Source organism: Mauremys mutica, unplaced genomic scaffold (assembly GCF_020497125.1).
Source record: "Mauremys mutica isolate MM-2020 ecotype Southern unplaced genomic scaffold, ASM2049712v1 Super-Scaffold_277, whole genome shotgun sequence".
NCBI lineage: Eukaryota > Metazoa > Chordata > Testudines > Geoemydidae > Mauremys > Mauremys mutica.
The window spans coordinates 777,198-792,500 of NW_025423355.1; the positions used below are offsets into that span (position 1 = coordinate 777,198).

Sequence of the window (15,303 nt, forward strand, 5' to 3'; positions counted from 1 at the left end):
CATACAGAGGTGGAGGCCAAGCGGGCCGTTGTACTCGGTCGATATTGACGTGCCGTGGGAACTGTTTCTTAAAAGGGTGGCCGCCAATCAGCCGTAGGTCATGGCCAATATGTGTCTGCAGACAGCAAAACCTCTTAAAGGGATGGCCGTTGGACCCGCTGCCCGACTTGTGTTTCAGGGGGGTCCTTGCTAGACTTGGTGAATCTGCAGCGAAAATGAAATCTTAAAGGGATGGGCCATAGTATCAGAACTACTGGTGCCTGGTCAGGATGTGTCTGGGGGGGGAAATATTTCTTAAAGGGATGGTCATTTTTGAATCGGTAGGGTTGTTTTTCCTTTAAAGGGGTGGCCACTTTTTTCTATGCAAAATTTTTCGTGATGGTTTGATTTACCTGGAAGATATTTGTCTGCAGACGAAACATTTTTTTCCTTGGCGGCGGGGTGGGGCGGGGGGGCTGTGAGCAGGCATCTATTAAAGGGATGGCTTTCTCTTGCATTTCTGATGACACTTGTGCTGGGTAAATATTTGTCTGTAGACCGAAAAATAAGTTTCTTAAAGGGATGGCATGTGAGCCTCCATCTCTTAAAGGGGTGGCCAGTGAGAGGCCATCGTCCTCTAACCTGTATTTCTGATGCCACTTGATGTGCTCGGTAAATATTTGTCTGTAGACCGAAAAATAAGTTTCTTAAAGGGATGGCATGTGAGCCTCCATCTCTTAAAGGGATGGCCTGTGATCGGCCGTGTCTTAAAGGCCCGGGATGCTCATAGCTGTGCAGGAGGAGCCGGCCGCCCGGTCTGGGAATCTGATTGTCTATCATTTTTCATAGACTTGTGTACAAACTGTACTTTTTTTTTTTTTTTGTGCAATAACTTGTGGGTGTTTCTTGGGGGGAGGGAAGCGGGTGGGGTGGTGGGGGAAGGGCGGGGGACTACAGATATATATATATAATGTGTCGTGGGGAGGAGATGAACAAGACACCTCGCGACTGGAGTCGTTAAAACCTGTATGTGACCGTGTAAATAAAGGGTCAGGCTAGAGACTTCAAGGCGTGTCCTTCCCTGGGGGGGGGGGGGGATCTGTTCTCGCCACTGGGGGCTGACCCCCGAGTCTGACCCAGGTTAGAACCTGGCCCTGCCCCAGGCTAATCGTAGCTCCCGCGGAGGCGCTTGGCGATATCATCGCCTTTTGATGACGGGTAAACTGAGGCACAGTGAGTACAGGAGACTTATCCCTATTGCTTATGGACAATAGAATTCAGGGGTCCTGGCCCCCAGCCCCCCCTGCTCTAACCACCAGCCCCCACTCTCCTCCCAGAGCCGGGGAGAGAACCCAGGAGTCCTGGATCCCAGCCCCCACTCCCCTCCCAGAGCTGGGGAGAGAACCCAGGAGTCCTGGCTCCCAGCCCCCCCTGCTCTAACCACCAGCCCCCACTCTCCTCCCAGAGCTGGGGAGAGAACCCAGGAGTCCTGGATCCCAGCCCCCACTCCCCTCCCAGAGCTGGGGAGAGAACCCAGGAGTCCTGGCTCCGAGCCCCACATGATGTACCCTACTAGACAGAATCAGCCATTCAGAGTGGAACCAGTCTGGTTTATTGTTCCTGGGACAGGATCGCAGGGACAGCGTTGCCAGCGGCCGCGTGGGGCCCGTCCCCGGGGCTCGCCGGTCGGGCTCAGATGGACGTGCTGTTCTCGATTCGTTGGGGATCCAGGTAGCAGTAGGGGAGGGGCAGGGATTTGTTCCTCTCTTGGATCTCCTGGGAGATCTGGGCCAGGCGCCTCTGGAAGGCCGTGATCAGCCGCTTGGGCTCCTCCTCCGTGAAGTGCTCATCTGGGTACGTGCCCAGGGGTCTCTGCAAGGGAACAGAAGAGCGGTGAGGGACAGCGCGGAAGGGCTCCATCACCTGGTGCTGAGATGCAGCCACCTCTGGGGTGGGGCGGCTGGTTATCCGGGGACCCTTCGCCCGGCGCTGAGATGCAGCCACCTCTGGGGCGGGGCGGCCGGTTACCCAGGGACCCCTCAAGTGCCCTTGAGAATGGGGCAGGTGTTTAACAGCTGTGTAGCAACACGGGGAAGAGTTCAGGCCAGGGAGGGAAGGCGAATCCTGCAGCCGGTTGAAACAACAGGGCATCCCCCAAAGTGCAGTTGGGCCAGGACACCCTGGTTCATCCCCCGGCTCATGTGAAATGTCAGCGGGTCCTTTATTGCTATCGCAAAGGAGGGGATGGAGAAATCAGTGCAACGGCTCATTCAGCAGACACCCGCAGCCCAGGGCCCCCTAGTGCCGTCCTGGGGCCAGCTCTGCCTGCCGGGGGAGAGCGCCCCCTGCTGCCACCGCCCCGCTCCCTGCCCCACAGCGCCCCCTAGTGCCACCCTGGGGCCAGCCCCCTGCCAGGGGAGAGCGCCCCCTGCTGAGCCCCCCACCCTGCTCCCTGCCCCATGTCCTCACCGAGTCCCCCGGTTCACAGCAGAGTTGCCAGAGGACGGAAATGGCGATGCTGGTGCTGTTGACCTCCGGGATGGTGTCCAGGTAGCTCTCCAGGGAGGAGGTGCCCTTGGCCTGGGGCGGGGGGTTCCTCATGGAGGACGGGAAGTTGGGCATCCAAGCGCCGAGCTCGTACTGCGGCCCAGAGAGACCCCCCAGTCAGAGCAGCCGGGGACCCCCCCAGTCAGAGCAGCCGGGGACCCCCCAGCCCAGCCGGGGATCCCCTCCTCACCCCGCCCAGGGAAGGTCTGGCTCAGCCAAGGGATCTGGGCATCAGGGGCTTGGTCAGCGTCTCACCCACGGGCAACGGTTAGTAAAAGTCAAGGGGGGGGGTCGGGGGTGCTGAGCACGGCAGTGGGGGAGGGTCCTGGGGGGCTGTGGCAGGGTTCTGAGGTGTCCTGGGTCTCACTGGGGTTGGGTGCTGGGTGGGGGATTGGCTGCTAGAGCAGGGTCCTGGGGATTGAGGTGTCAGTGGGGTGGGGTGCAGGGTGGGGGTGTCAGTGGCAGGACCCCAGGGCCCCATGTGGGGTGCAGGGTGGGGGTGTCGGTGGCTGGACCCACGGCCCTGTGGGGGGGTGCAGGGTGGGGGTGTCGGTGGCAGGACCCAGGGCCCCGTGGGGGGCAGGGAATGGGGCCCCGAGCACCCAGGCTGGCCTCTCCCTACCTGCCCGCTGTTGAGGGAGGTGTGCCGGGCTGAGCAGCAGTAGATCCACATGGTCAAGTATTTGATGAGCTCGGGGATGCTCTGCAGGGACGAGGGGAAGCCTGCGGGATGGAGAGCGGGTGTCACTGACCCGGCCTGGCCCTGCTCTGTGGCCTTGGGCTGGGACCCCTAGAGCCGGGTTCGATGCCTCCCTCTGCTGGAGCCTCCCCCAGTGAGTCGCTCCCCTGCTCCAGGTCTCAGCTCAGCCACGCGCCATCTCCCTGCCCTGCCTGTTCCCACGGCGGGGCCGTTCCCAGTCACCCCACAGCCCCATCCCACCACCATGATCCAGGCCACCCTGTCCCTGCAGGGTCGCTGGCCCCATTGACTCCAGTGGAGGGACGTCCATTGACACCAACCGGGATCCGATCCCATTGACTCCAATGGAGAGAAGACCATTGACACCAGCTGGGATCTGGCCCCATTGACGCCAATGGAGAGACGCCCATTGACACCAGCTGGGATCTGGCCCCATTGACGCCAATGGAGAGACACCCATTGACGCCAGCTGGGATCTGGCCCCATTGACGCCAATGGAGAGACGCCCATTGATGCCAGCTGGGATCTGGCCCCATTGACTCCAATGCAGAGACGCCCATTGACACTAGCTGGGGTCTGGCCCCATTGACTCCAATGGAGCGACGTCCATTGACACCAGCTGGGATCTGACCCCATTGACTCCAATGGAGAGACGCCCATTGACACTAGCTGAGGTCTGGCCCCATTGACTCCAATGGAGAGACGCCCATTGACACTAGGTGGGGTCTGGCCCCATTGACTCCAATGGAGCGACGTCCGTTGACACCAACTGGAATCTTACTCCATTGACTCCAATGGAGAGACGTCCATTGACTCCAATGGAGAGACGCCCATTGACACCAGCTGAGGTTGGGCCCCGTTGACTCCAATGGAGAGACGCCCATTGACACCAGCTGGGGTCTGGTTCCATTGACTCCAATGGAGAGACACCCATTGACACCAGCTGGGATCTGGTTCCATTGACTCCAATGGAGAGACGCCCATTGACACCAGCTGGGGTCTGGCCCCATTGACTCCAATGGAGAGACGCCCATTGTCACCAGCTGGGATCCGGCCCCGTTGACTCCAATGGAGAGACGCCCATTGACACCAGCTGAGCTCTGGCTGACAGTCGTTTGGCCTCCTGAATCACGCAGTCCAGAGATGCCCTGCAGTGGCTCCCGCATGGAGCCCGGTGACCAGCGGCTGCAGAGCTCTGGGTTCACATGGCCCTTACCGGATGCCTCGTTCCCCAGGAAGCCTTCACGGAAGATCTCGTCTGCCCAGGCCTGCAGCTCGCAGTCGGCCAGGACGTGGGCGTCGCTGTGGTAATAGTGTCTGACGATGCCGGAGACGAAGCTGGAAAGAACAGAGATGTGTCAGCCCGGATGGGTCGGCGCAGGCCACATCGCTCCCCAGTGCACCAGCGTCACTCAGCCAGCATCACCAAACAGCCCAGTGGTACTGTGCACCCTGGCCGTTACCTAGTGTCCCCTCCACTTCGCCCTTTCCTAGCTGTGGGAGCATGGCCTGGTGGCTAAGCCGCCGGCCTGACCTCCAGGTGATCCTGGATCTCATCTAAAGCAGAGCTAAAGTTTTCATTTCAAATTGGACTTGCTCTTGTGGAAGTTAATACATTAAATAAGCATCGCCATTGACACAAAACATCTTGGCTTGACTGAAACCAAGTGTTTCCATTCACCCCCAATGAGACCTTTGCCCGGAATTTGGTTTGGGGCAAAATTCCCAAAAGTTTGACTTTTCCTCTCCATTGTTGCGTATTTACAAGTTTTCATTCATTTTTCCTAAGCCAACCAATCTACCACACAAAGTCAGTGACGAGGGTTAGGATAAAGGCAGGGGAGGGGATGTGACATATCTATCTTCAGTGTCTACATTGATCATAGACCTCTAATAAGTCAGCCCAAATTGCTTTGAATTTTTCATGCGTTCCCTTTCTCCGCAATGCCAGCCATTCGTTAGCTGTGTGATCTGCCAGATTACCAAGCCAGGCATCAATATTTGATGGGAGTTGACTTTTCCATTGTGGTAGGGTTAATTTTTTAGTGCCCAAAGCTGCCTGTTGGCACCACGCTGCCTTGTTACCAGGGAACCTCCAGGTATCAGGAATAGAATCTGTGACACACTGTACCTCAAAATAGCTCCCTGGAAAACCCATACGCACCATTCATATATAGTTGTAATATTTCATACAAAGCATGTCATGTACGATATCATATGAAAGGTCATGACCTGCTGAAACCCGTTGTTCTGTCCAAATATGTGTATCATTAGTGTGTATGACGTTATGAGATTTTGCTTCGTGGTTGTTATTGAAATATGCTATATATTTGCCAGTGACGTACAAAGAACTTCTCCACACCCCACCCAGGAGGGTGTTCAATGACCATTAAAAAGCAGGGGAGTTGTAATCAGTGGATTTATAATTCAATGAGGGCTGCCCAAGCACCACACAAAGGGGACTGCTCCACTCTCTGACGCAGTTGCGCAAGACCCACCAGGGGGATTGCTCAACCCAGTGACTCAGCAAAGCCCACCAGGACATGTCTGGGCAAGTGTCTTCTAGGCACATGGACTGAGGTATAAAATAAGGGACAGTGGAATCATTCCTTGGCCTCTCTCCTCCCTCACCTACGCTGGATGCAACAAGAACGCTGGGAAGACGAAAACTTTAACTGAGGAGACTGGTCCCAGGCTCCAAGGAGAAGCCCGTGTGTGAAGAACTGTAACATCCAGGGGAATGAGAAAATTGCTTGATCTAAATGCTGCCTAGTGCAATAAGATTTAGACTGTGCGCTTACCTTTTGTTTTCTTTGGTAACTGTCTCTAACCTCTTATGCCACCATGTATAATCACTAACAAAATTTATCTTTCTGTGGTCAATAAACCTGTTTTATATTTTACCTAAAACAATTTGGTTTGGTTGACGTGCTCAGGAAATCTCAGCTCAGGTACAAAGACTGGTGCATGTCCTCTCCACAGTGAGGGAGGGGCGGACTGGGAAACTGGCCAGGCTTCTGACCAGGGCGAGATGGTATCGTCCTGGTGTGCAAGGCTGGGGAGAATTGGCTGGTGCTCTCCTCTGTGTGATTCATGAGTGGCTCAAGGAGAATTTGTGCCGTCTAGTTGGGTGTGTGGAGGGGTCTTTGAAAAAGTGCCTTTTGGGGAATTCCAGTTGTTTTTTAACTCAGAATTCTTTCCGTGGCAGGAAAGCCGTGTTTCCAAGCAACTCTGAGCCGTTGGGAATTTTCCACATGCCATCTGCTTCCTCGCCACCCTCTGCCCCGGCTCCTGCTCCTTACCTCTCAATGGCCGACCAGACCTTCAGCCCATCATCCCTGTAGTAGTAGTTGGGGATGCAGTCAACCCCGCGCTCGTGGATGTCATCAGGGAAGCAGAGGGAGTTGTAGGTCAGGCAGGACATGCCTTTGGCCATCAGCACCTTGGTCCCCTCGATCCCCGAGCCCATGGCCTGGGAAGGGAGCAGAGACAGAGCCTTCAACCTCTGAGCCAGCGGGCCAGGGGGCGGGTTAGAATGAAATACCACCACGACCTATTTCAGCACAACATGACGCCGGACAATACGCCCCGTGACAAACCAGTTCTAAGAAACCTCCAAGGACGGAGATCCCACAGCCTCCCTTGCCTGCCTGCTCCAGAGTTAACTATCTTTAGCGAGAGAAAGCTTTTCCTGATATCTAACCTCAATCTCCCTGGTTGCAGATGAAGCCCATTGATTGATTTAGCCCATTTAGAATCATAGAATCTCAGGGTTGGAAGGGACCTCAGGAGGTATCTAGTCCCATCCCCTGCTCAAAGCAGGACCAACCCCAACTAAATCATCCCAGCCAGGGCTCTGTCAAGCCAGGGCCTTCAAAACCTCTAAGGAAGGAGATTCCACCACCTCCCTAGGGAACCCATTCCAGTGCTTCACCACCCTCCTAGTGAAATAGTGTTTCCTAATATCCAACCTAAACCTCCCCCACTGCAACTTGAGACCATTGCTCCTTGTTCTGTCATCTGCTACCACTGAGACCAGCCGAGCTCCATCCTCTTTGGAACCCCCTTCAGGTAGTTGAAAGCAGCTATCAAATCCCCCCTCATTCTTCTCTTCTGCAGACTAAATAACCCCAGTTCCTCATTATTTCTTGTCCTGCCTTCAGCAGGACCAGAGAACAATTGATCACCGTCCTCAACAGTCCTCAAGGTATTTGAAGACTGTCAGGTCCCTTCTCTCGAACTTCTCTCAGGACTAAATGTGCCCGGTGATTTTTTTTAACCTGGCCTCATAGATCAGGGTTTCGAAACCTTTGACCATGTTTGTTGTTCTTTCCCAGACTCTCTCCAATTTGGCCACATCTTTCCTAAAGTGTGACGCCCCCCCAGTTCTTCAGCTGAGGTCTCGCCAGGGCCAGACAATGACCTCCCCGGTTTTTCACACGACACTCCTGTTAATTCAGCCTAGAATGATATTAGTCTTTTTCCCAACTGCGGCGCATTGTTGTCTCATATTCCATTTGGGACCTGTGGCAAATGGCCGGCACTATTATGATGGGTCTCGCGCTCCAACACCAATCCTCTCTGCTCCGACTCCTCCAAACTGTTCTCTGCTCCAACACCAATCCTCCCTGCTCCGACTCCTCCAAACTGTTCTCTGCTCCAACACCAATCCTCTCTGCTCCGACTCCTCCAAACTGTTCTCTGCTCCAACAACAATCCTCCCTGCTCCGACTCCTCCAAACTGTTCTCTGCTCCAACACCAATCCTCTCTGCTCCGACTCCTCCAAACTGTTCTCTGCTCCAACAACAATCCTCTCTGTTCCGACTCCTCCAAACTGTTCTCTGCTCCAACAACAATCCTCTCTGCTCCGACTCCTCCAAACTGTCCTCTGCTGCAACACCAATCCTCTCTGCTCCGACTCCTCCAAACTGTCCTCTGCTCCAACAACAATCCTCTCTGCTCCGACTCCTCCAAACTGTCCTCTGCTCCAACAACAACCTCTCTGCTCCGACTCCTCCAAACTGTTCTCTGCTCCAACACCAACCTCTCTGCTCCGACTCCTCCCAACTGTCCTCTGCTCCAACACCAATCCTCTCTGCTCCGACTCCTCCAAACTGTCCTCTGCTCCAACAACAATCCTCTCTGCTCCGACTCCTCCAAACTGTTCTCTGCTGCAACACCAACCTCTCTGCTCCGACTCCTCCAAACTGTCCACTGCTCCAACACCAATCCTCTCTGCTCCGACTCCTCCCAACTGTTCTCTGCTCCAACACCAATCCTCTCTGCTCCAACTCCTCCCAACTGTTCTCTGCTCCAACACCAATCCTCTCTGCTCCAACTCCTCCAACCTGTTCTCTGCTCCAACACCAATCCTCTCTGCTCCAACTCCTCCAAACTGTTCCTCCAACACCAATCCTCTCTGCTCCAACTCCTCCAAACTGTTCCTCCAACACCAATCCTCTCTGCTCCGACTCCTCCAAACTGTTCCCTGCTCCGACACCAACCTCTCTGCTCCGACTCCTCCAAACTGTTCCCTGCTCCGACACCAATCCTCTCTGCTCCAACTCCTCCAACCTGTTCTCTGCTCCGACACCGATCCTCTCTGCTCTGACTCCTCCAAACTGTTCTCTGCTCCAACACCAATCCTCTCTGCTCCAACTCCTCCAACCTGTCCTCTGCTCCAACACCGATCCTCTCTGCTCTGACTCCTCCAAACTGTTCTCTGCTCCAACACCAATCCTCTCTGCTCCGACTCCTCCAAACTGTTTTCTGCTCCAACACCAATCCTCTCTGCTCCGACTCCTCCAAACTGTTCTCTGCTCCAACAACAACCTCTCTGCTCCGACTCCTCCAAACTGTCCTCTGCTCCAACACCAATCCTCTCTGCTCCGACTCCTCCAAACTGTCCTCTGCTCCAACAACAATCCTCTCTGCTCCGACTCCTCCAAACTGTCCTCTGCTCCAACACCAACCTCTCTGCTCCGACTCCTCCAAACTGTTCTCTGCTCCAACACCAACCTCTCTGCTCCGACTCCTCCCAACTGTCCTCTGCTCCAACACCAATCCTCTCTGCTCCGACTCCTCCAAACTGTCCTCTGCTCCAACAACAATCCTCTCTGCTCCGACTCCTCCAAACTGTTCTCTGCTGCAACACCAACCTCTCTGCTCCGACTCCTCCAAACTGTCCTCTGCTCCAACAACAATCCTCTCTGCTCCAACTCCTCCCAACTGTTCTCTGCTCCAACACCAATCCTCTCTGCTCCGACTCCTCCCAACTGTTCTCTGCTCCAACACCAATCCTCTCTGCTCCAACTCCTCCCAACTGTTCTCTGCTCCAACACCAATCCTCTCTGCTCCAACTCCTCCAACCTGTTCTCTGCTCCAACACCAATCCTCTCTGCTCCAACTCCTCCAAACTGTTCCTCCAACACCAATCCTCTCTGCTCCAACTCCTCCAAACTGTTCCTCCAACACCAATCCTCTCTGCTCCGACTCCTCCAAACTGTTCCCTGCTCCGACACCAACCTCTCTGCTCCGACTCCTCCAAACTGTTCCCTGCTCCGACACCAATCCTCTCTGCTCCAACTCCTCCAACCTGTTCTCTGCTCCAACACCAATCCTCTCTGCTCCGACTCCTCCAAACTGTTCCTCCAACACCAATCCTCTCTGCTCTGACTCCTCCAAACTGTTCTCTGCTGCAACACCAATCCTCTCTGCTCCAACTCCTCCCACCTGTTCTCTGCTCCAACACCAATCCTCTCTGCTCCGACTCCTCCAAACTGTTCTTTGCTCCAACACCAACCTCTCTGCTCCGACTCCTCCAAACTGTTCTCTGCTCCAACACCAATCCTCTCTGCTCCAACTCCTCCAAACTGTTCCTCCAACACCAATCCTCTCTGCTCTGACTCCTCCAAACTGTTCTCTGCTCCGACACCAATCCTCTCTGCTCCGACTCCTCCCAACTGTTCTCTGCTCCAACACCAATCCTCTCTGCTCCAACTCCTCCAAACTGTTCCTCCAACACCAATCCTCTCTGCTCCGACACCTCCAAACTGTTCTCTGCTCCGACACCAATCCTCTCTGCTCCGACTCCTCCCAACTGTCCTCTGCTCCAACACCGATCCTCTCTGCTCCAACTCGCACACTGTCTGATTGAAGCAGGGGTTTTTATCAGGTGACTGACTGCAGGTGCTCTAATTGGCTTCAGGTGCTCTAATTAATCTATAGCAAACTTTCTTCCCTCTACAGGAAATAAGGCTCCCGTCTCACCCTCTCCTGCCTCCCTCTGGTCATGCTGTATCACAGACCCCAATATAACCCCCAGATCCTTTTGAGCAGTACGACCCCCCCACTCCCGTCTCCGGCAGCCAGGTATGTCCCATTGTGCAGATGAGCATCGACGTTTTCCTACCACAGTGGTGCACGTTGCAATTCTCGTCATTGAATTTCAGCTTGTCGATTTCAGCCCAATTTTCTGAGCTGTTGCAGTCGCTTTGAGTTCTAATCCTGCCCGTTCCAGGGGAGGCCGGTACCTCGGGCGACAGGCACATTTTACACCCAAGTACGTGGCTCGGGGAGGGGAGTGGGGGCTGGTGGGTTAGAGCAGGGGGGGGCTGGGAGCCAGGACTCCTGGGTTCTGTCCCCGGCTCTGGGAGGGGAGTGGAGGCTGGTGGTTGGAGTGGGGGGGCTGGGAGCCAGGACTCCTGGGTTCTCTCCCAGGCTCTGGGAGGGGAGTGGGGGCGGGTGGGTCAGAGCAGGGGGGGCTGGGAGCCAGGACTCCTGGGTTCTCTCCCCGGCTCTGGGAAGGGAGTGGGGGCGGGTGGGTCAGAGCAGGGGGGGGGGGGCTTGGAGCCAGGACTCCTGGGTTCTCTCCCCGGCTCTGGGAGGGGAGTGGGGGCTGGTGGGTTAGAGCAGGCGGGTTGGGAGCCAGGACTCCTGGGTTCTCTCCCCGGCTCTGGGAGGGGAGTGGGGGCTGGTGGGTCAGAGCAGGGGGGGCTGGGAGCCAGGACTCCTGGGTTCTCTCCCCGGCTCTGGGAGGGGAGTGGGGGCGGGTGGGTCAGAGCAGGGGGGGGGCTTGGAGCCAGGACTCCTGGGTTCTCTCCCCGGCTCTGGGAGGGGAGTGGGGGCGGGTGGGTCAGAGCAGGGGGGGGCGCTGGGAGCCAGGACTCCTGGGTTCTCTCCCCGGCTCTGGGAAGGGAGCTGGGTCCAATGCCGCTGACCGTGGGGTTCTCTCACCTTATCGATGCTCCCTCCGCGTCTGAGTAGGAGGGTTCTGCCCAGGACGTTGATGTGCAGCGTGTAGTGGGTGTGGGGCAGCAGCAGCTGGGGAGGGGAAGAGAGACAGGGGTGGGTGAGGACAAGCAAGCAGCCACCGCCCCACCCCCACCCGGGTCCTGGCCTCTCCGAAAAGCCAGCGGCTGCTGCTTCTCCCCTGTCATCCAGCACGTGCGGCTGGGCACAGGTGGATGCTGGCAGCGGGGCCCATCTGGCAGGCTCCCCCTGCTGGGCTCTTCTCTCCCGCACCTCTGGGCACAGCTGGCTGGGGGCGGGGGGGCAGCCCGGCCCCTCTCTCACCTTGAAGAGCGGGTGGCACATGGGCAGCTGGCGCAGGGTGGCCAGGGCGAAGGCCTCGTCGATCAGGTGGGTGAGCAGCAGGTGGCTGACGGCCTCGTGCACCAGGAACTCGGCGTAGCGCACCCAGGTCTTGGCCAGGATCCAGTCCCACTCGGCGTCGCTGGGCAGGAAGATGGGGCTGTCGGGGCCTGGGCACTGGCTGAGCTGCCGGGGGGAGAGACACAGGAGGGGTGTGGGGGGCGGGTTGGCGCAAGCCGGGGGTGTGAATCCTGCTGCTTCCCCCAGGGGAGCCCAGGGACTGGGACCCGGGAGCCAGGATGAGGGGACATGACGGTGCAGCAAATCCAGTGTTAGGAAGAGGAGACACAGAGCTGGGGGCGGGGGGGGGGGGTGTACACACACGGAGGTACACACAGAAGGGTGTGGGGGGATTAAGGAGCCAGGACTCTTGGGTTCTTTCCCTGCTCTGGGAGGGGAGTGGGAGCTGGGAGCCAGGACTCCTGGGTTCTCTCCCTGGCTCTGGGAGGGCAGTGGGGGCTGGTGGGTTAGAGCAGGGGGGGCTGGGAGCCAGGACTCCTGGGTTCTTCCCCTGGCTCTGGGAGGGGAGTGGGGGCTGGTGGTTAGAGCAGGGGGGGCTGGGAGCCAGGACTCCTGGGTTCTCCCCCTGGCTCTGGGAGGGGAGTGGGGGCTGGTGGTTAGAGCAGGGAGGGCTGGGAGCTAGGACTCCTGGGTTCTCTCCCTGGGCCAGTCCCTTAGACGACAATGCCCAGCCCTGGGACTGTGTAGGGATGGGGGCTGCATGGGGGCCCCGCCAGGCAGCGTGTGGGGGCCGTTACCTGAATGGCTATGGGGACGAGCTCCCCGGAGGGCTGCAGGTGCAGCAGGCAGAGGGGCGCGGCGATGTACTGCTGGTAGCCGTTGATCGTGTTGGCCGGGACGCCCTCCAGGATTTTATAGTCAGCGAGGAAGATGTTCCCCTTCTGCAAGGCACAGGGGGAGCAGAGCAGAGTGCGGGGGCCAGCACATCCCAGGGTGCAGAGTGGGGACCCCGGGGAACGGGGGAAAGCCGGGATGCCAGGGCTGCGAGCTTCCCCACAGCAGTGCCTCTCCCAGTGCTGCGAGCTTCCCTACAGCAGTGCCCTGGGACTAGCCCCTGGAGCCGAGTGGCCAGTGCGAGCGCAGCCACTGGCTCGGGAATTGGGCCCGCTGGACACCGCTGACCCGTGGCTGCTGGTGCCCGGAGTGACGCTGGGGAGGGAGCCGGAGCGAGAGCTGAGACCGTGGCCGAGTCCCCCCAGGGGTGTCCCCGGCACCCCACTTACCTCCAGCTCGTCCTGCAGGCTGCAGCTCTCCCCCAGGGAGGAGGCCACCATGGCCGGCGTGACGGGGAAGTTGCGGGGGAGCCCCGTGCAGCGCCGGATCACCATGGGGTGGGCCCCGTTCAGGAACTGGTACCCGAAGAACGTGTCCTCTCGCCAGTGCGCCCGCACGTACTCTGGGGGGGACACGGGCAGGGCAGCCGCGAGGTTAACGGGACGGGACTCAGGGGACCGGGTTCGAGTCCTGCCTGGGGCATCTGGAGCAGCTTTCGGCGTCTCTCGGGGCCATGGCCTCCCCACACTGGAGAACAGGGCTAACGGTCCAGCATGAGAGGGGGCCTGATCTCGGAGGGAGTCTGGGCAGCACCTGGCACAAGGCTGGGGGGGTCCCTGATCGCGGTTGGGAGGCTCTGGGCAGGGTCTGGCACAAGCAGCGCTGGGGTCTCCAGCCGCTTGCGTCACACCCGTCCCAATCACCCTGCTCTGTGGGGGGGGGGCGGCTCCGGTGGTCCCAGGCGAGCAGGGCTCGGGGTGGGGGTGGGGAGGGGTCACCTACCTGTGACCGGGGTCTTGTTGAAGCAGAAAACCTTGTTGATGTCGTCCAGCTTCGCCCAGGAGTTGGTGCAGCTCAGGAAACCCTTCAGCTGCAGCTCCACCTGCCTGCGGGGGGCAGAGCCAGCGTGTGGGAGCAGGCCGGGGGTTCGGGCCTGTCCCTCCGAATGGGGCGGAGATGGATGGGGCACAGGGCAGGGGCAGGATTAGTGTACAGGGATAGGGTTAGTGTACAGGGTTACAGTTAGTGTACAGGGTTGGGTACAGGGTTAGGGTTGTGTACAGGGTTGTGTACAGGGTTAGGGTTACTGTACAGGGTTGTGTACAGGGTTAGGGTTAGTGTAGAGGGTTGGGTACAGGGTTAGGGTTGTGTACAGGGTTAGGGTTACTGTACAGGGTTGTGTACAGGGTTAGGGTTAGTGTAGAGGGTTGTGTACAGGGTTAGGGTTGTGCACAGCATTAGGGTTAGTGTACAGGGTTGTGTACAGGGTTAGGGTTAGTGTACAGGGTTATGGTTACTGTACAGGGTTGGGTACAGGGTTAGGGTTAGTCTACAGGGTTACAGTTACTGTACAGGGTTGTGTACAGGGTTAGGGTTGTGTACAGGGTTACAGTTACTGTACAGGGTTGTGTACAGGGTTAGGGTTGTGTACAGGGTTACAGTTACTGTACAGGGTTGGGTACAGGGTTAGGGTTGTGTACAGGGTTGTGTACAGGGTTAGGGTTACTGTACAGGGTTGTGTACAGGGTTAGGGTTGTGTACAGGGTTGTGTACAGGGTTAGGGTTACTGTACAGGGTTGTGTACAGGGTTAGGGTTAGTGTAGAGGGTTGGGTACAGGGTTAGGGTTGTGTACAGGGTTAGGGTTAGTGTACAGGGTTGTGTACAGGGTTAGGGTTGTGTACAGGGTTAGGGTTACTGTACAGGGTTGTGTACAGGGTTAGGGTTAGTGTACAGGGTTGGGTATAGGGTTAGGGTTGTGTACAGGGTTAGGGTTGTGTATAGGGTTAGGGTTAGTCTACAGGGTTGTATACAGGGTTAGGGTTGTGCACAGCGTTAGGGTTAGTGTACAGGGTTGTGTACAGGGTTAGGGTTAGTGTACAGGGTTATGGTTACTGTACAGGGTTGTGTACAGGGTTAGGGTTAGTGTACAGGGTTATGGTTACTGTACAGGGTTGGGTATCGGGTTAGGGTTGTGCACAGCGTTAGGGTTAGTGTAGAGGGTTGTGTACAGGGTTAGGGTTGTGCACAGCGTTAGGGTTAGTGTACAGGGTTGTGTACAGGGTTAGGGTTAGTGTACAGGGTTATGGTTACTGTACAGGGTTGGGTATAGGGTTAGGGTTGTGTACAGGGTTAGGGTTGTGTATAGGGTTAGGGTTAGTGTACAGGGTTGGGTACAGGGTTAGGGTTAGTGTACAGGGTTATGGTTACTGTACAGGGTTGGGTATAGGGTTAGGGTTGTGCACAGCATTAGGGTTAGTGTAGAGGGTTGTGTACAGGGTTAGGGATGTGCACAGCGTTAGGGTTAGTGTACAGGGTTGTGTACAGGGTTAGGGTTAGTGTACAGGGTTAGGGTTAGTGTACAGGGTTGGGTACAGGGTTTGGGTTGTGTATAGGGTTAGGGTTAGTGTA

The 15,303-nt window shown here is 57.1% G+C and overlaps 1 protein-coding gene across 1 annotated transcript in view; it reads right to left on the reverse strand.

The window, feature by feature from the left end:
• Positions 1–1,671: 1,671 nt before the first annotated feature.
• LOC123361530 (arachidonate 12-lipoxygenase, 12R-type-like) overlaps positions 1,672–15,303 on the reverse strand; it is a gene marked incomplete at its 5' end in the record, with an annotated part of 19,144 nt that continues 5,512 nt past the window's right edge. Inside the window, 10 exons of the mRNA XM_045001477.1 lie at positions 1,672–1,851; positions 2,449–2,619; positions 3,149–3,249; positions 4,443–4,564; positions 6,529–6,698; positions 11,463–11,549; positions 11,802–12,005; positions 12,638–12,781; positions 13,124–13,296; positions 13,677–13,780. Coding sequence (XP_044857412.1) covers positions 1,672–1,851; positions 2,449–2,619; positions 3,149–3,249; positions 4,443–4,564; positions 6,529–6,698; positions 11,463–11,549; positions 11,802–12,005; positions 12,638–12,781; positions 13,124–13,296; positions 13,677–13,780 — 1,456 coding nt within the window. The remainder of the gene's footprint in view (positions 1,852–2,448; positions 2,620–3,148; positions 3,250–4,442; positions 4,565–6,528; positions 6,699–11,462; positions 11,550–11,801; positions 12,006–12,637; positions 12,782–13,123; positions 13,297–13,676; positions 13,781–15,303) is intronic.